The sequence below is a fragment of the Ranitomeya imitator genome, chromosome 2, assembly GCF_032444005.1.
Source record: "Ranitomeya imitator isolate aRanImi1 chromosome 2, aRanImi1.pri, whole genome shotgun sequence".
Taxonomy (NCBI): domain Eukaryota; kingdom Metazoa; phylum Chordata; class Amphibia; order Anura; family Dendrobatidae; genus Ranitomeya; species Ranitomeya imitator.
In genome coordinates this window covers 794,124,633-794,146,147 of record NC_091283.1, presented here as the reverse complement: position 1 = coordinate 794,146,147, position 21,515 = coordinate 794,124,633, and the positions used below count along the sequence as shown (strand labels likewise).

The 21,515-nt window shown below is 42.4% G+C and overlaps 1 protein-coding gene across 2 annotated transcripts in view; it reads left to right on the top strand.

Moving 5' to 3' along the window:
* Positions 1-21,515, top strand: part of NEURL1 (neuralized E3 ubiquitin protein ligase 1) — a 325,658-nt gene that overhangs the window by 270,281 nt on the left and 33,862 nt on the right. For both annotated transcript variants that reach the window (XM_069753689.1, XM_069753690.1), the window contains exon 3: positions 6,395-6,716. In XM_069753689.1, the coding sequence (XP_069609790.1) occupies positions 6,395-6,716 (322 nt within the window). The remainder of the gene's footprint in view (positions 1-6,394; positions 6,717-21,515) is intronic.

Sequence of the window (21,515 nt, the reverse complement as noted above, 5' to 3'; positions counted from 1 at the left end):
TTAATCCAGTCTTATTCCTAGGGACCCAGGCTCCACCCTTATAGGCCAAATATTGTAGATGTGTACTACTCCCTGAGAGATTACCCTGCCACCAAGGAAATTCTACCCATCCCACAATTGGTATGGCGATTGTAGTATTCCATAGCCTAGTATTACCAGTTTGGTTGTTGGCCAGGTTGTCTGAACAATTAGGCCAAGCGAATATTTCTTCTGCTAATACGGGAACTGCTAGAAAAGGTATACTTGTGGCTGATACCGGCGAATGGGTACAGATCCAACAATCTGTCAGGGTTTGTGTATTGTTTAACAAGTCGTGCACTAATTTTCTATGATGTTGTACGAATCTATTGTTCAAAGGGGCTAAAGAATTTAGTCCTTCCCATGCCTTCGTTGTGGTTAACATTATTAACATCAATATCATGAGTTTTATACTGCTTTTTTGCAATGGCTTGCATGTATCCATGATGCCTTTCCTTCAAGCTTGACTGATGTAGGTGTTGTCAACAGGACTTGGAAGGGTCCGTCAAATCTTGGTTCAAGAGCCTTTCTGGTGTGTCTTTTTATATAGACTTGATCACCTGGTTCCAACTTGTGACTTCCTTCAGTGTTATCAGGATCTGGAAGGGAAGCAAAAACTTGTGCATGCACCTTAGTTAATTGTTTCTGAAGATTTTGCACATAGGAAGTCAGTGATTCAATATTTAACACAAGTTGCTGTGGAAAGTAACATCCTAAATTGGCAGTCCTGCCAAACAAAATTTCATATGGAGACAGTTTAGTCTTACCCCTTGGGGTATTGCGTATTGAGTAAAGGGCCAGTGGAAGGCATTCTGTCCAAGGCTTTCCTGTTTCAGCCATGGCTTTCTGTATTTTTAATTTTAAAGTTCCATTCATGCGTTCTACCTTACCAGAACTTTGAGGATGATACGGAGTGTGTAACTGACTTTCAACACCCAACATTTTTAGTACATTTTGAAATATTTCTCCAGTGAAATGAGTACCCCTATCTGACTCGATCACTTCAGGGAGACCATAACGGGGCACCAGTTCGGTAACTAGCTTTACAGCAGTGTTTTTAGCTGAAGCCTTCCGAACTGGATAGGCCTCTGGCCACCCCGAGAACATGTCCACACACACCAACACATACTCATACCCATTACTCTTTGGCAGCTGGATAAAGTCTATCTGCAACCGTTGAAACGGGTAGAGAGGTCGGACGTGGTGCTTCATAGGGGTCTTTGCTGTCTGTCCGGGATTATGTGTCAGGCATATAGCGCATGCAGCACAATAGTCTCTTGCGTAGTTGCCAAAACCTGGAGCCAACCAGACTTGCTTTGCCAGTAGCGTCATTGCATTTGCAGACACATGCGTAGGGTGATGTAATCCACCAACTACTATCGGCTACCAGGCTCTAGGTAGACATATTAGTCCATTTTTCTTCCAAATTTCCTCTTGTTCTTCTGCCCCTTCCTTTTTCCACCTGTCCCTCTCCTCTTCTCCTGCATCTTCCTGTGCTTGTCTCAGTCTATCTTCAGTATTTTCCGTGGGATTTACAGTATGGACCTGTTGTAAGGGTTTGACTGCTGCTGCTTTGGCTGCTTTATCAGCCCTATCATTTCCCCTAGATTCCCTAGTGTCGAGTCTCACATGTGCAGCTACCTTGATTACTGCTACTTCTTTTGTTTCTTGTGCAGCCTCTAAGATCTGTTTGATCAGAGAAGCATGTTTTACAGGTTGTCCTGACGCTGTCATGTAACCTCTAGCTCTCCAGATTACTCCAAAATCAAACACAATACCATGTGCATACCTAGAATCAGTGTATATATTAGCTGTCTGATTCTCAGCTATTTTTAGAGCTTCAATCAATGCTGTTAGTTCTGCTTCTTGTGCAGATTGTTTCGGTGGAAGCGGTTCTGCTTTGAGAGTTTCAGATTCTGACACAACTGCATACCCTGTATGGAAGTTACCTGTGTCATCTGCAAACCTACTACCATCTATAAACAGCTCTAAATCTGGATTTTGAAGTGGTGTTTCGGATACATTGGGTAAGCCTACCGTTTCTTGTAAAATGAGCTCTGTACAATCATGTGTGTCTGTAGGGAAAAAATTTGTGTGTGTATCAGTGTCCTTATTCCCCCCTTCAGACTCGAGAGGTAGCAGTGTAGCTAAATTGAGAGTCTGAAGCCTTGCAAATGTGATAGTAGAGGGGAGCAGCAAAGAACACTGCAGCCGCAAATGTCTGGCCATGGAAATGTGTTTTGGTTTGACCTGGTTTAATATCCCATAAACATCATGTGTAGTTTGAACTGTGAGTGGATGTTGTAGGACAATTTCTGATGCTTTGTCCAAGAATAGTGAGACAGCAACAACTACACGTACACAGGTTGGCGCTGCTCTAGCTACGGGATCTAACCTTGCTGAAAGATATGCAATTGGTCTTTGTTTCCCTGCATGCTTCTGGGTAAGAACTCCTGTAGCATGGGAATCAACTTCTGCAGCCATAAGCTGAAATGGTTTGGTGTAGTCTGGTAGCCCTAACGCTGGAGCTGAAACAAGGGCATCTTTTAATTGTTGGAACGAAATCTGACCTTCTTTTGTCAACAAATAAGGTTCACTTTTTACACAGTCATACAGTGGTTGCATTAGTTGACTGGCATGTATAATCCATTGTCTACAATGAGACACTATTCCTAAAAATGCTCGTAGCTGTTTATGATTTCTAGGCTCATTCATCTGTCTTATTGCTTCAGTTCTTTGAGGTGTAAGATGCTTTTTACCTTGAGAAATGCAATGACCTAGAAAGACCACTTTGGTCTGACAAACTTGTAGCTTTTGTCTATTCACTTTACACCCTTCTTTTTCTAGGAAACATAGTAAACTCACAGTGGACCTTTCTGCAGTTTCTAGATCTGGGCAGCAAAGTAGTAGGTCATCCACATACTGCAAAATTACTACCTGTGGTTCGGGTTCAAACCTCTGAAGGACTGTTTGTAGGGCATTTGAATAAAGAGTAGGGGAGTGTATCATTCCCTGTGGAAGGCGTGTCCACGCCAACTGTTTGCCCTTAAATGTAAATGCAAACAAATGCCAACTGTCTTGGTGTAAAGGAACCGAGAAAAATGCATTTGAAAGATCTATTACAGTAAACACTTGAGAACTGGCTGGTATCTGTGATAGTAACGTATGAGGATTGGGTACAACTGGGGTGATTGGATCTAGAACTTTGTTTATTTCTCTTAGATCATGTACCATACGATATTTGGGCATAGAACCCTTATCAAGAGTTCTCTTCTTGACTGGATACAGAGGAGTGTTAGCAGGTGATTGTATCTCTACCAAAACCCCTTTGGTGCATGAGTCTGCATAATTTGCTGTATATACTGTGCGAATCTAACTGGGTACTGGGTAGGATCTGGTGCATTATGTAGAAGAGACATTCCTTCAGCGGGGGACCAAGGGAAGTATTGTCGGGTTTGGTGATATCTAGTTGCCATTGCTCCATCTACACCAGTTTCTCTGAAGGGTTTCGGTACTATCCTAACAGGAGCTAACAATTGATGACCTCTGGGGGCCCCACAGGCAGAACATTCAGTTCTCCAGTCTGGATTCTGCTGGCCACAATTTTTGCACACCCATCCTTCCACCCCATTTAACCCAGGATATAAATTTGGTTTGGTTTGTCCTCCTTCAGAAGGTACAAATGGTTGAACATTCGGATCTAGGTAAGGAGGAGGAACTGAATGAGTCGTGGCACAACATTTTCCCGTACCCATACTCCATTTGGAAGTGTCTGGATCATACTTCCAATTCTCCTCTTTAGCTGTTTTTGAGACCTTTATCATACAGTGTATGATTTCTTCCCACCCATTGTCTTTGATAATTCCACCTCGTTCTTTACTCAGTCTTTCCTATTCAGTGCTAAACATAAGTGCTTCTGAAATTCCCAATTTTTCTCTTACCCTTCTGATCTGCCTTCTGACTGTCTTTCCACATCTTTCCTGTATGATATCTTTTGCTTCTACTTGTCCTGAGACGGATTTTGTCTGTTTATTTCCCATTTTTCTTTTCAATAATAGCTACACTTATCCTAGGTGACGTTTGGACAATCACCTCACTAGAGTGATGTCTCGTTGTCTTCTTTCCTAGGGAGCTAAGATATTGAAGGGCTGATCTGCTCCGTTCTTTCTAATGTGCAGAATAAACTTGATTCCTACAATGCATGCAAACAGGATCAGCAACACCAAACAGATCACCAAACTCTCCGTCTCTGTTATCATACTTGTCCCAGGCTCATGGACTCGTGTCCTGGGCTCATTCTATCAAACTCTTATCCAAAAAATGAAGGAACAAGTTTCTCAAAGAGAGTCAAGCATGGGCGGAGGTCTCCCCGAAAGGACGCAACCACATGACCCAGTTAGGCTGACTTCACTAATAAGACTTGTCCTAACAATTTCGGCTTATTGTTCTACGTACTTTTATCCTTCTTTCATAACATGCCACAACCTTCACACTTGTTCACACACTGCCAGGGACAGGACTCATAAATCTATACAATATGGTAACCCGAGTTTTATAGGTATCTACTCACTACTAGACTAACCCAGCGTGACACGGCTCGTAGAGATCTTTCGGATAATACAGGGCAGATAAAAGAGAACTAATAATGTCTCTTACCTGGCCAGGTTTTTCAATTCATTTGCCGTCCATTATCCCAGATCTCCGTTGTCCGTATCCGTAGGTGAATCTCGAGTAGACACTCTCGCCTCGGGTCCCTGTTTCGGGCGCCAAGAAATGTTGAGTCCTCTTCCGTCCCTGGCTTCCTGGATTGAGGAATCCAAGTAAATGACACGCAGCACAAAGGTTGTGTGTTCATAAACAGGGGTAGCCCCGGAGCACGCCTGCCTCACTGGGCGCTGCCCCTTCTTTATATAGTAAGAAGTTAGGCATTTACAGACATGCGCACAAGCGCTCATATTTCATAATCACTTACAAAGCAAATCTATACTAGTGAAAAGTTACAATATCTGGTATGTGGGTGAAAGGCTACAATATCAAGGAGAAATGCGCGCGTGATTACTTCTATAAAAGGAAATGTCAAGTTTGCTGTGCAGAAGCAGATTTCATCTGGGAGACAAAATGGATCCTTTGGTTCAGTCTGGTCTCCACACAAGCGAACGCATCGCTGGATCGCATCGCTAGATCGCTAGATCGGTGTCACACACACCGATCTAGTGATGACAGCGGGAGATCCAGCGATGAAAGAAAGTTCTAAACGATCTGCTACGACGTACGATTCTCAGCAGGATCCCTGATCGCTGCTGCGTGTCAGACACAGCGATATCGTAACGATATCGCTGGAACGTCACGAATCGTACCGTCGTAGCGATCGAAATGTTATAGTGTGACGGTACCCTAAGTCTCAGTGTGTGCTCTCATTACTGTTTGCTGACTGCAGTGCAGTTTCAAATAGTGGCTGCAAACAGGAGCCAGCGTTGAGAGTTCACAGTGACACTATGTGAGCGCGGCTGGTCTCCTGCGGTGTCCCTGCGGAGGTACTGAGACATGCTGGGTGAGATCAAGCAGTGTTCACCTGACTGCTGTCAATCCTAATATTACAAAGTGCTCACTATGCAAAATGAGTGGATCTAATGGTGCACTGTGCCTTTTGCCATACTAAGGGTGCACCAAAGCTGCTCCTACCAAACCACCAAAATCTTTACTCGAGTTGTGATTTTTTTATAGGGGCAAAGTCACCTGCATAAATGTATAAGTGATTTATTTAGCATTTTTGGGAAACATTGAGTTTCAAGGCTGATATTAGCAATACCCAAGGCTGATAATGGCAATGCCTAATATCAGCCTTGGGCATTGCCAATTCCAGCCTTGGGCATTGTCAATTCCAGCCTTGGGCATTGTCAATTCCAGTCTTGGGCATTGCCAATATTAGCATTGGGCATTACCAATACCAGCCTTGGGCATTACCAATACTAGTCTTGGGCATTGCCAATACCAGACTTTAGCATTGCCAATACCAGCCTTGGGCATTACCAATGCCAGCCATGGGCATTACCAATACTAGTCTTTAGCATTGCCAATATCAGCCTTTGGCATTGCCAATACCAGCCTTGGGCATTGCCAATATCAGCATTTTTCTAGGGTAGAATACATCACCATATGGTGGCACATGCAGTGCCTTTGACTTTGAATGTATTAAGCTTTCCCACTAGTAGTTAATCCAACTTGGTCAATTTGCAGAAATTACTTTAAAGATTATTATAATTTCTTAATAATGAATTTTAAAAATCTTGCTACTTTGTAATATTCTCCAGAAATATGGAAACATCCAAAAATGCAAGGTTTTAATATATGTTTATTGTTCTTGTGTCTTTTGTAGATTACGAAGAAGCAATGTTGCTGGAGTGGGGCGCTCAGACTTGGGTTTACGTCCAAAGATCCTTCACGGATTAACCCTGACACATTACCCAAATATGCTTGTCCTGACCTTGTGTCTCAGAGTGGGTTCTGGGCCAAGGCATTGCCGGAAGAATTTGCAAATGAAGGAAACATCATTGCTTTTTGGGTGGATAAAAAGGGCCGAGTATTTTATAGGGTAAATGATTCAGGTGCAATGCTATTCTTCAGTGGAGTCAGGACCACGGAACCACTCTGGGCTTTGATCGACGTTTATGGGTTGACACGCGGTGTAGAGTTACTAGGTAAGTACAGTTGATGTCCATTTGTTGCAGATGTTTCACTCTTTAGCTATAATCTTGAGTTGTGCACTGTATGTATCGTACCTTCATTTATCAGAAACACACCTGCATTTTAAGAAAAAAGTGTATCACAAATTTTTCTTACATGATGTATATAATCTTAAAATGGTGCGAAAAGACTTTAGGAAATGTCACTTGGCTTCGTAAAAGCACCCAATTTATACTCTTGTTTCACACCTGTCCCAGCTATACAAGGCTTTTCTCCCTTCTCCCTGGTCCGCTGCCCTCTGTTGGGCTCCACATTGGGTATTGCAGGTTGCCCGGTGTGGATCAGTGGCATCATCACCCTAGCCCTATTTAAGACCCATTGACAGCCACCAGTGTCTTTGGATTAATTCTCTTGACCTCTATATTTGGTGTGCTCCACCTTCTGTGCATACTGTGCTTTACTTGCTTTGATCTCTGCTGGGTTCCACTTCATCCATCCTGCGTCTCCTGAGATTTCTCAGTGTTTCAAGTTCTCGTTGCCCATGTGCCTTCCTAGTTGGTACATCAACGCCCAAGGTGCATGTGCCAACCTGACCTGAGACTTTGACACCTCCATAGATTATTGGACATAGGAATAATCATGGAGGATGAAAACTCTTACTTCCACAGCGTTATGAATCCCGTGCAAAAAAAGCAAATAGATGAAAAGTATGGGATGCACAGAGCCGAGCACTCATGCAATTTTGCAATATTCAAAGGTCACTATTTAAAGGAAAAGCTCTGATTCAGAAAACAAACAAAGTATATCCGACTTATTAGCATCTCAGAGCTGAAGATAATCTTTGGCAAGTAACTCTCTTAAAAAGTAAATTTACATCTTTTATATAGAGGATTACATCGTATTAGCTGATAATATTCTCTATCTTAAGTTGTATCCAACAGTCTGGCTCAATAATACTATAGTAAGCAATGAAGGATTAAATATTATTATGAAATTCACATTGTATACCGGGGCCCTCCTGGAAATAAAGTGGTAGTCCACTCAAAATATGATTTCAATAGCTGTCAGAAGATGTGGTCATCTCCTGACTTATTCTCCATAGATGCCTGAGATGTTATACATAGGCTCCCATGTTTAAAGAACAAGTAATCGATTTGCTATCCCTTTCTTTCTGGACACTTTCTTTCTGTTGGATGAAAGTGTTCAAAGGGGGTTGTCCACTACTTAAAAACTTTTTAAGAATGGCGATGCTAAAATAAGAGATAAACATACTCACCTGCCGGACCCCACCACCCCTCTGTACGGCTGCTGGTACCGTGGCTTCCTCATTTCTCTTTCTTTATTTCATCTGATACACTAATGTAAACCTTCCAAAGGCCAATAGCGCACATTTTTGGCTTCTGTCAAGCTCATGAAGCCCTTTAGACACGTATCACGTACTTTAGGACCTTTCCCAGATTCCGTGCTAAATGTTAACAAAAAAAGTGACCAGGAACAGAAAGTATCTGCAGCAAACACAGTGGATGAGGCCAAGGAGACAATGTCAGGCAGGCAGAGAATGGCTCAAGACTGAGAGGAGTCAAGAGTCTCCTGGTCGGTCGGCCGCATCACTAGACGGGGCGCGGCCTTGCTCAATACAAGTATATGGGGCAAGGCCGCGCCCTCTAGACGGGCATAGACGGGAATAGAGAGACCCAGGAGCAAAAAAATATTCCAGATTCAGGAGAACAGTGACATTTATGTCAGTGACATATTTATGGCAAATGTGTCTTCTTTAAAGGGAGTCTGTCAGTCGATTTTTGCTATTTCACCTGAGAGAAGGGTAATGTAGGGGCAGAGAGCTTGAATCCAGGGATTAGGACTAGGACTAGGAGTCTCATCTACAGCAGAAAAAATTGTGGTTTTATTAAAACTGCATCAAAGGGCCCCAGTGTCCCCCATCGCGCTATTGCACAGGTGCACTTTTCACTGCCCTGCCAGGAGCAGAGTAAAGTACTAAAGTGCGCATGCGCCGAAAGAGGTCAAAGAGCTCCAATGACCCTCAGGTAAAGCCTGCGCATGTGTAGTAGAGTGGTAGAGTGTTGTGCCCTCAGTAGGGCAGAGAGAAGTGCACCGGATTTTGATGAGGGACACTTTGTGGATGACGTTGGACACATCATCCACATGAAGCTGGGAAGGAGGACGGTGATCATAAGAAAAGAGGAAGCATCGGATCAAGACCTGTGATACCCATCAGACCGGACCGCCCCATCTGTGACTATAATAAAAGGTCCTTTTTGTGCCTTGCAGAGGGGACTGGGGACAGACATACAGCATACTAGAATGCTATAAAAGAAGACTTGAGGTGGTGGCCGAACTTTATATTGGTAAAATCTGGTGACAGGTTCCCTTTACATTGTTTTTATTATTAGCCTTGATTGATTAATTAACCTGTAAATTATTGGCCTTATTGTCTATATATTTTCTTGGATACAGTAACTTAATAAAAATATGCAGCCCGAGTCTAGGAAAATGGAACGATTCCAGTTAATAACGGGTTAAAGTAAGAAATCACATTGAGCAATGATTTTTTTGTACTTCTCATCTCGACGTCTCTCACATCTAGAATTAATTGAAATTTTTGTCACTAAGATAGATACAGTTCTTTGTTGCCTGCGTCTCATGACGCTATTCACCGAGAACAGCTGCTTTAGTCCCTGAGCAGCCAAAGCCGGGACAGCAGAGGGCACAGCCGCCAGCTCCTCACAAAGGCCTATTAGAACTTTTGCAGACCGAGGCAATTGTGCCAAGATTATATTACCATGCTGGTTGCCGGCCATAAGTTAAAATACAATAGTGTCTTCTGCCAGAAACTTTAAATTAACTTCACCAAATGTAGTTTAAGAGCAGAGAATATGATTGTAAAAGTTATGTTTTCTTTAACCCTGCTGTTCTGTTGGTCAAAAATGACCGACTTTGAACTTCAATATTCTTTAAAATATTCAAGATGCGGCTCTGAAACCCGTGGCCGACCGACCCATCCTCATTTAAGTCAATCAACCACAAGTTTCAGAACCGCATCTTGAACACCCCAAAAAATACCAAAGTTCAAAATAGGTCTCCCCAGACCGAACAGAACAGCAGGGTTAAAGGGAAGCTATCATCAGAAAATGATCTATTGTTTAAATCAGGCTTTTGTAATAACCGTATTTAAAAAAAAAAATATTGTCAATATTTTTTTATACTACAATCTTTTCTAAAAAATAAAAAAAAATTACTAAGCTCGCAATTATCACAATGGTCATTGGGGACTTTTTAGCGTTTTGGTTTTTACTTCCTGTCATTTCAGGAAGAGTTTTCAGCAGTCTCCTTTCATCAGAGGCAGGATTAAGATGGCAGGTAACAACTTTATACAACGCTGATAACACAGAACCCAACAATCACAATAAGTGATGTCACAGCTCACTCTGCTTTTCCTACCCTCACAATGACTATTGTGGCAACGTACATGTGTTGTTTCCTGAAACAACAGAAAGTTAGAGTCTAAAAAATACCAGTGACTAATGTGAAAACTGAAGGTCCACCCCAAATGGCGGCTGCATTTCCAGCATCAGCTTTTATACAGGCTATTATAGTCCCTCCTGATTGGTTGAGCTATACAATATGATGTGATAACTGCAAGGCATTATGGAGATGCCATGTGAGCCTTTTCTGTCTGGTACGATCTTCTGTAACATGTACAACAGTGGCAGCCATCTTTGAATTTTTTCACGAATCGAATCTTAAATTGTTAGAATTCGGCGAGTTCAGAAAATTCTTAACAACTTAACAAGATGCTTCATTCATCTCTATAAAGTATGTTTCTTCTGCAATAGTAGCAAAACAAAAACATTTAACTTTTAGTTTTGTCATGATTGTGCTGGCCTACTAATACTTCATTTGTACTGCACCGTGAATAACACAAAATTTCTTACATAAAAATAATGGCAGAATTTCTTTTCTTTCTTTTTTTTTAAATTCTCAATAGAAAAAGTTAATAAATCAGCATGTACCCAAAAATGATGCCTTTCTAAAAAAAAAATACAACATGCTGTGCAAAAAGCAAAAAGCCCTCAAATTGATGGTAAAATTAAAAAAAATACGGCTTTTGGAAGACTAAAGTGAAATAGCAAAAAATTGCTGTTCTTGAGGCCAAAAACAGCACAGTCCTTAAAGAACTTTTTAGTTTACATTTACTTTATTAATTTCTTCAGCAAAAAATATTAAACAGGCTATCCAAGACTTTTTTTTTTTTTTTTTACTATGGACCTAAGAACTAACATGCAGGTAGTTGCTAACCACCTGCCTGTTGTGCCCGGCGCCAGTGAATCTGCAGCTTTTGTTGATGTTACATTGACAGAGTTGCAGCTTCTCTTCTGCTCTGTTCTTTTTATGGGACATGACTGCTGATTAGTGATGAGCGAGTGTGATCTCCGAGTATTTGTGACTGCTCGGAGATTTAGTTTTTGTTGACGCAGCTGCATGATTTACGGCTGCTAGCCAGGCTGAGTACATGTGGGGGTTGCTTGGTTGCTAGGGAATCCCCACATGTAATCAAGCTGTCTAACAGTCGCAAATCATGCAGCTGCGGCAAGGACAACTAAATCTCTGAGCAGTCACAAACACTCAGAGATCACCCAAGCGTGCTCTGGAAAACCCGAGCAACGAGTATACTCACTCATCACTACTGCTGATGTCATGTGGATTGACAGCTAGCTCCCCGCTGCTTCACTGTAGGGAGCCCACGGCAGGAGCGGTCAGTGACTGGTCTGAGCGGGTGGAATAGAACAGGCAGTAGTAAGCAACCTGGCTCATAGCAAAAAATAATATAGTCCTGGATAATCCTTTTAACTAGATGAGAAAAGCAACAGTTTTTGAAGCCACATCATATATGCTGTATGTCAGTGGCATGATACCACCATGTTGGGTGCTGATGTACATGCCTAGGCCGCAGAAGTAGTTACATTCCGTAAATTGTCCTCGATGCAGTGTGATTGTCAGGGAAAATGAGTTTTTTTTTCTTCTGGAACTGTGACTTCATCTTTAAGCAAACAGTGCATGAAAATACAGGCTTCTATTTGATTGAACTTCTGTTTTACTGCCAAGTCAGACGTGAGCTGGCTTCTTAACCTTCTTGTTGTCAGGAGCGATGGCAGCGAGTCACAAATTGGAGTCTTACTGCCAAATTAGACATGAATTGGCTTTTAAATGGGAGTCTGCAGCTGGCAGCGAGGCTCCCGCCTGGCAGGTCACGAGGCATATATTTTGTGCTGGAACAAGCTGGACATTTGGAAGCTGTATTGTCAAAAGGAACAAATGTAGGAATATACATCATCACCAAAGTCTGCAGAATGATGTGCACCATTAGTTCTAGATTATGTCACCTTTCCAAACACGACTGAACATATAAAACAATGAAATTCCGTTAAAATTATTAAATGCACCTGATAAGGCTAGTGTACTTGCTTTGAAAATCCATATCAGAATGGCTGTCTAATCTTTTTTTTTCTTTTACCGTTTTCACCCCTGATATAAAATACTCATTTTAATATCAGACTTGAAACCTTACAGAGAGAATAATACGACAATTCTGAAAGATAAGTATGCAGGGAAACGCAGGACGCATACAGAAGTAGGTGCAGCTTCAGGGAGGAAGAAGGGAGGAAGTACGCAGCCATCCACAGCCCTCCTGAACGCAAATGTGAACCTAACCAAAGTTCCACAATTGGATGTGTTTAAAAAATATGTTCCTGTGCTGAGATAATCTTATAAAAGTGCCCCTGCTGTGTACTGTGTAATGGCTGTGTCTGACCGTACAGGAGCATGGTCTGAACGTAGCACAGCTCCTGGGCAGGGGAAGACGCAAAAGAGAATTGTAACAATGATACTCACTTGCGATATGAGGTATTACAGGAACTGTTTCTATTTAAAAGTTTGGCTGGTTTATTTCAGTCCTCATGAACAACATTACTGGAAATCTTAAATACATCCCTAGTCCGGCACAAAGTAAAACATAAAGCATACAGTCCATACAATAGTGCTGATTTGCCTGCTTGACTTAGAGTCCAGCTTCTTAGGGTACCGTCACACTATAACATTTTGATCGCTACGACGGTACGATTCGTGACGTTCCAGCGATATCGTTACGATATCGCTGTGTCTGACACGCAGCAGCGATCAGGGATTCTGCTGAGAATCGTACGTCGTAGCAGATCGTATGGAACTTTCTTTCATCGCTGGATCTCCCGCTGTCATCGCTAGATCGGTGTGTGTGACACCGATCTAGCGATCTAGCGATGCGATCCAGCGATGCATTCGCTTGTAACCAGGGTAAACATCGGGTAACTAAGCGCAGGACCGCGCTTAGTTACCCGATGTTTACCCTGGTTACAAGCGTTAAACTAAAAAAAAACAAACAGCACATACTTACATTCTGGTGTCCGTCAGGTCCCTTGCCGTCTCTGCTTCCCGCACTGTGACTGCCGGCCGTAAAGTGAAAGCAGAGCACAGCGGCTGTGCTTTCACTTTCACTTTACGGCCGGCAGTCACTGAGTGCGGGAAGCAGACTGCAAGGGACCTGACGGACACCAGAATGTAAGTATGTGCTGTTTGTTTTTTTTTAGTTTAACGCTTGTAACCAGGGTAAACATCGGGTAACTAAGCGCGGTCCTGCGCTTAGTTACCCGATGTTTACCCTGGTTACCCAGGGACCTCGGCATAGTTGGTCGCTGGAGAGCGGTCTGTGTGACAGCTCCCCAGCGACCACACTACGATTTACCTACGATCACGGCCAGGTCATATCGCTGGTCGTGATCGTAGGTAAATCGTATAGTGTGACGGTACCCTTAGTCCTTTTGCAAAGCCACACAATCAAGGAGGTCTACACACTTCTATACACAGCAACTGTGAGGCAAGCAAGCTTAATTTTACAATGTGAACAACACCCAGGAGTGGAGATATTTTGAGCAGCCTTCTCTCCCAACTCTTCAGCTTCTCCTAATCAACTTGTCATGGCTGATTAACCCGTCTTACCAGAGCATTGCTCCAGGTTTATATCACAGAGGACATGCACCTCTGTGATACATATCTCCCATCCACCATATGTCTGGCAGTCACACAGACTTTACAGCACAGCAGCTGATTCTTTCTGTAAGGTAACACATTTCCCTGCCTGTTTTTAAACAATATTTTATCTCAAAGAAAAAATCATTTGCGATCCCGTGACTGTCAGTCATGTTACCCAACCGCATCTCCCATTGGCATTGGCAGCTGTCCACTTCTCGTTTCTGAAGCCAGCACTAGAAGTGCTTCATTTAAATAGGCGGCTGTCTCCATGAGGTCCCCTCTCAGTGATTGTATGGAGATCACTATCATAGTTTTCCCAAAATGAGATGTTGACTTGCATGACGGGATTTGTGGATTTCTGCCCCGTCTACTGTTGGGTTAGGCTTCATCATTAATCTTGTGTTTATTAACTTGGACAAATTGTCTTCATTGTTTTCAGTGGGTGTGCAAAAGCTTATAACATATATATTCAGCAAACTCAGCCTACAGCAAATTACATCATCCACTGGCTGATCTACTATGTTACTTGCTCATTTTTTCCTTCACATGATTTTCTTAAACCTTTGTGTATTATAAACATTCACCTAAAAAACTGCCTTAACCAGAACCGGCTGCGGTCAGGCGACAGAAAATATTTTATATTGCCCATGACATTTCAGTGTTGACTAAACAAGTCAATTCATTGTGGAAAATTCCATATTTTATCTAGAATCAAAATATTACTTCTGTGTCACATAACATGTAGTTATAGTATATATTTCCTTGTGACTACACGGCACTGGCACATGGCATAACACACCCTCCTACCACGTACTAAGGTGCCACAGATTGTACTGTACTGCCATATGGGCAATTTATTATAATGCCCAATCTTAAAGAGGTTGTCTGGCCTTGAGATACAAGTCTGCAGTCATTCTATGTGACTGCAGACTTGTCAATCCTCACGACACACAGTGTGCGAGCTGTCAAGAATCTCTACTGCTGGCATTGAGGTGTGCATACATGTGGTCTTGTGCCAAGTAGAATCTGTGTGGTCTTGCTGAATACAAGGGAATTGAGCAAGGCCAGACATGTCTAGTCAGAATGTGGAGTATGCATGGCGCATACTTGACATCACATGACCTCCTGGCACCGTAGAATCCTGACAGTGCGCACTGTGCTCTGTGAGTATTCACAAATCTTCAGTCAAATAGAGTGACTGCAGACTTGAACCCCAAAGTCAGAAAACCCCTTTAAGGTGTATGTGCATTTTAAAATTGGACATCATATAACATAGCTATTTAGAGACTGAATGGCGATATTATTAGGGCCTATGTGAATAGTAAACCCCTTAATGACCAGGCCTGAAAGTTGAATTACTTTTCTTGTTTTTTTTTTTTTTGCCTATTCGCTTTTCCTCTGTCACAACCTTTTTATTATTTTACTGATGTGGAACATAAGGCTTTTTTTGTGTGGCAGAATGATTATTTTAGCCCTGCTTCAGAGTCATTGATAAATAAATAAATATATATATTGTAGCATGGCTAAAGGGTGTGTAGTCGATGGGAGGTATGTGCCACATAAGTGCCTTGTTACTGTATGGTAGCCCAGGGGTATTTCTGTCTTGCACATAACCATGTATATATATGTGTTTCAGGACCTGTGGTAATGTCAGACCACATGGCTAATCATGTGATGGGTTACTGGGTGTGGTTAGCTCTATTTAAGACTGGCTAATGCTTTACACAGCAGATATGTGTGGAGGTGAAACCCTCCTGTGTTACGGCTTCAGGACTGAGCCGGAAGAACTGGACACTTGCTTTTCTTTGCCTGAACCAAAGGCTATTTTGTTTTCTGTTGTTTTGCCACATGGTTTATGAAGCAATAAACCCAGTGAACTTTAAAGGAACACGTCTCCTGAGTGTCAGCCGTCGCAGCTGAGTGAGTGAAACCCCTACAATATATAAATATATATATATATATATATATAATTGCATAAAATGTATGTGATGCAAATAGAGAAAAACAAAAGATTTTTGCTTTTTACTGTTCATCTTTCACAACAAATAACCTGTAACTCTCAAGGTTATTATGCTTGTGAAGATGGCTAATATGTGCGGGATTTTGTGTTTTTTTTTTTTTTTTTTTTCATGTATGTAATAAAAAGTATTTTATATGAAACAAAAAATCAGATATTTTCAAAATTTTTTGCAGTGGGGAGTTCTTTTTATTATTTATTAAGTTTTTTGCATGTGTTTATATATGTATTTGTTCTACATTATTTGCTCCCCAAAAGATCATAAAAGATCTCTGGGCAACTTTTCTTTACATTATTGATCGTTTTTTTTTCCCACTGTAACTGTGCCATCCATAAGAGCCCAAGTTACAGAGAAAAACGGGCTGCTATATTGACAGAAGTCACTGGCAGAGCTTATTTGGGTTCTGCCATGACTTAGTATATCTGCTATGTCAGGCAGACACCTGGCAAACGTGATTGCTTGGTCATCATCAGTGTGAATGCCTCTGTACTCTAGATAGTGCTCATTCAGAACTACAGTTAGGGCCAGAAATATTTGGACAGTGACACAAGTTTTGTTATTTTAGCTGTTTACAAAAACATGTTCAGAAATACAATTATATATATAATATGGGCTGAAAGTGCACACTCCCAGCTGCAATATGATAGTTTCCACATCCAAATCGGAGAAAGGGTTTAGGAATCATAGCTCTGTAATGCATAGCGTCCTCTTTTTCAAGGGACCAAAAGTAATTGGACAATGGACTCTAAGGGCTGCAATTAACTCTGAAGGCGTCTCCCTCGTTAACCTGTAATCAATGAAGTAGTTAAAAGGTCAGGGGTGGATTCCAGGTGTGTGGTTTTGCATTTGGAAGCTGTTGCTGTGAGCAGACAACATGCGGTCAAAGGAACTCTCAATTGAGGTGAAGCAGAACATCCTGAGGCTGAAAAAAAAGAAAAAATCCATCAGAGAGATAGCAGACATGCTTGGAGTAGCAAAATCAACAGTTGGGTACATTCTGAGAAAAAAGGAATTGACTGGTGAGCTTGGGAACTCAAAAAGGCCTGGGCGTCCACGGATGACAACAGTGGTGGATGATCGCCGCATACTTAATTTGGTGAAGAAGAACCCGTTCACAACATCAACTGAAGTCCAGAACACTCTCAGTGAAGTAGGTGTATCTGTCTCTAAGTCAACAGTAAAGAGAAGACTCCATGACAGTAAATACAAAGGGTTCACATCTAGATGCAAACCATTCATCAATACCAAAAATAGACAGGCCAGAGTTAAATTTGCAGAAAAACACCTCAAGAAGCCAGCTCAGTTCTGGAAAAGTATTCTATGGACAGATGAGACAAAGATCAACCTGTACCAGAATGATGGGAAGAAAAAAGTTTGGAGAAGAAAGGGAACGGCACATGATCCAAGGCACACCACATCCTCTGTAAAACATGGTGGAGGCAACGTGATGGCATGGGCATGCATGGCTTTCAATGGCACTGGGTCACTTGTGTTTATTGATGACATAAGAGCAGACAAGAGTAGCCGGATGAATTCTGAAGTGTACCGGGATATACTTTCAGCCCAGATTCAGCCAAATGCTGCAAAGTTGATTGGACGGCGCTTCATAGTACAGATGGACAATGACCCCAAGCATACATCCAAAGCTACCCAGGAGTTCATGAGTGCCAAAAAGTGGAACATTCTGCAATGGCCAAGTCAATCTCCAGATCTAAACCCAATTGAGCATGCATTTCACTTGCTCAAATCCAGACTTAAAACGGAAAGACCCACAAACAAGCAAGACCTGAAGGCTGCGGCTGTAAAGGCCTGGCAAAGCATTAAGAAGGAGGAAACCCAGCGTTTGGTGATGTCTATGGGTTCCAGACTTAAGGCAGTGATTGCCTCCAAAGGATTTGCAACAAAATATTGAAAATAAAAATATTTTGTTTGGGTTATGTTTATTTGTCCAATTACTTTTGACCTCCTAAAATGTGGAGTGTTTGTAAAGAAATGTGTACAATTCCTACATTTTCTATCAGATATTTTTGTTCAACCCTTCAAATTAAACGTTACAATCTGCACTTGAATTCTGTTGTAGAGGTTTCATTTCAAATCCAATGTGGTGGCATGCAGAGCCCAACTCGCGAAAATTGTGTCACTGTCCAAATATTTCTGGCCCTAACTGTATGTAACTGGTAAAATAGGAGGCAGAAGTGGTAATAAACTGCTTCTGTCTTCTACCTTGGGTTCCCAGTTATGTTTCACAGTCGGATACCTGACTTGCTCCTACTAAATTCGAGCAGGAGCTTTACCCCCACACCATAATTTTACAATAGCTTGGTGTTAAAACCCAAGACCGACGTCATAAATATTCTACACTTGGCTCTTATGAGGAAAATTAGAAATGATATAGCTCTGTTATTTTGGCACTTTGGGTACTTTATGGCAGGGGTCCCCAACTCCAGTCCTCAAGGCCCACCAACATGTCATGTTTTCAGGATTTCCTTAGTCCTGCCCAGGTAATAATTGCATCACCTGTGCAATGCAAAGGAAATCCTGAAAACATGACCTGTTGGTGGGCCTTGAGGACTGGAGTTGGGGACCCCTGCTTTATGGTACTGAATCATTTTCACCTTTTAAGGTACCTTCACACATAACGATTTCGTTAACGATATCGTTGCAACGTCACGCTTTTTGTGACATAGCAACGATCCCGCTAACGATCTCGTTATGTGTGACAGAGAGTTTGCTAAAAGGGAGGGAGATGCCACACAATGTTTTTATGCAGTTATCTTCACAGACCTTGACCTGGTCTTCAGATGTTTACAAGACGTGATTCTAGAAATGATCACCTCTATATCTTCATGTTCTCGATTTTCAGTGTGACGTTGCCGACAACAGTTGGGAACCAATAATGTGTTCTTACTAGAATTATCTCTTGGAATTACAATCATAATGAGAACTCATCCCAATTTGGCAAATGCACAGGAGTCTGCCTAGTAAAATGGCATAAAGTGCTCAACAGAACCATTTATTGGCAATCAGATTACATTTACTATCTGTTAATGTGAACAGCATAATAATCCAAGTCTTTCCTTTCTGAAATTCATGTTATTAAAACTGGCATTTGTTCTATTAGCTGATACACTAAAATCTTTCCACTATCTCAGGAATCACATTTCTATTTCACAACAGGGCGTAGCTTAGTAAAAAAAAAAAAAAATGTATTTTTTATGAGTGGGAAAGTTTAGTCCGCATAGTTCCATGAGTTTTTTGGGTACCATGAAGAGTATGATTTCTGGATGCTTAACTTCTTTATGTCTCGTACGTTTTGGTAAAATTAGAAGAGAGTGAAAGGGACCTCAGAATTAAGGTACCGTCACATTACGCGACGCTGCAGCGATATAGACAACTATGCTGATCGCTGCAGCGTCGCTGTTTAGTCGTTGTGTGGTCGCTGGAGAGCTGTCACACAGACAGCTCTCCAGTGACCAACGATGCCGAAGTCCCCGGGTAACCAGGGTAAACATCGGGTTACTAAGCGCAGGGCCGTGCTTAGTAACCCGATGTTTACCCTGGTTACCATTGTAAATGTAAAAAAAAAAACACTACATACTTACATTCCAGTGTCTGTCGCGTCCCCCGGTGTCAGCTTCCCTGCACTGTGTAAGCGCCGGCCGTAAAGCAGAGTGGTGACGTCACCGCTGTGCTCTGCTTTACGGCCGGCCGGTGCTGACACAGTGCAGGGAAGCTGACGCCGGGGGACGCGACAGACACCAGAATGTAAGTATGTAGTGTTTTTTTTTTTTACATTTACAATGGTAACCAGGGTTAACATCGGGTTACTAAGCGCGTCCCTGCGCTTAGTAACCCGATGTTTACCCTGGTTACAAGTGAAGACATTGCTGGATCGGCGTCACACACACCGATTCAGCGATGCCAGCGGGTGATCCAGCGACGAAATAAAGTTCTGGCCTTCTAGCTCTGACCAGCGATGTCACAGCAGGATCCTGATCACTGCTGCGTGTCAAACACAACGATATCGCTATCCAGGATGCTGCAACGTCACGGATCGCTATCGTTATCGTTCTAAAGTTGCTCAGTGTGAAGGTACCTTTAGACTGCACAGTTGTCTGTTGGAGACACATAGGTCAGTTTAGAAGCTAATGAAACAATATGATGATAAAAAGACTTATTGCTAAGTTGCTTTTTAGTTCCAATTTTTAGATGGTTTGGGAATTGTAAAATTTGGTTGCATAGTTTGGAGCAACTTTTATTGGTCTATTATTAAAACCTAAACCAAAACATAATAATCATTATTATATGACTGGTTTTATGAACAGACAGAGGCGTAGCTAGAGCTTTTGCCGCCCGGGGCTGTTCCCGAGTTTGGCGCCCCCCCCCCCATCCCACCCCCCCTCCAGCTCAATACACACAAAGGTTACCAAAAATGGTTTTCCTGTTTTGTAGAACTTAAACTGGGCCTAATGGTGTCACCCCCACATGCCACACCTGTGACTTAATACCACCACACCATGACTAGGCCACATAGTGACCGAATAATACTACATACAAGGGACAAATACCACCGCACCATTTCCAGACCACATATTACCACCACATAGTGACTGAATACTACAATACTGATCAGTAATAAAAAAAAAACCACAATACTATCACCATAAGTGCCAGTATTCACAGGAGATCTGTACTTAGTATGCAGTGTCTGTGTAGAGGTAATACAGAGATCACTGGTGACATTATACACAGGACCTCTATATAGTATACAGTGTATAGTGTCAGTGTATAGGTAACACTGACTCACCAGTGACGTCTCTAGGTGAAGTCCTTCATCTTTTATCCAGCACAGACCGCCATCATTCCTTCCAGCCAGGACTCGTTTCTGCAAGAAATAACACAGTTATCTCGAGCTCCGCTTGCAGAACACATTACTTAATTTTTCACAACTTCTACATTACACCACATGAAGAAAAAAAGGTGATATAGTGTCACTCTGCACAGTAACAGGACCGCCCCCCATTTAAAACAGTATACTCAAAAAATAAAATAAATACATCACTGCAGTAACAATATCCCTTAATTATCCCCTATGGTAATAATATTCCCCACCCTGGCCCCGTTTATCTCATTCCTGGCTCCAGCCATATGTTGTCGTATCCTGCCCTCATGAGTATCCATTCTACCCCATATGATCTCCCCATCCTGCCCCACCAGCCTCCATCGTATCCGTCCTGCCCCATGATCCAATCCTGCCCCGTGTCTCCAATCATGCCCCGTATCTACATTCTGCCCATGCCTCAAGTCCTGCCCCCAGTGTGTCCAGCATATTACCCCCATGTTGTCCAGCAATCTGCCCCAGTGTGTCCAGCATATTACCCCCATGTTGTCCAGCAATCTGCCCCAGTGTGTCCAGCATATTACCCCCAGTGTGTCCAGCAATCTGCCCCAGTATGTCCAGCATATTACCCCCAGTGTGTCCAGCAATCTGCCCTCAGTGTGTCCAGCAATCTGCCCCAGTGTCCAGCCTTTCCCCAGTGTGTCCAGCAGTCTGCCCCAGTGTGTCCAGCATATTACCCCCAGTGTCCAGCATTGCCCCAGTGTGTCCAGTATATTACCCCCAGTGTGTCCAGCAATCTGCCCCAGTGTCCAGCATTGCCCCAGTGTGTCCAGCAATCTGCCCCATGGTCTCCTGTACTGCCCCAGTGTGTC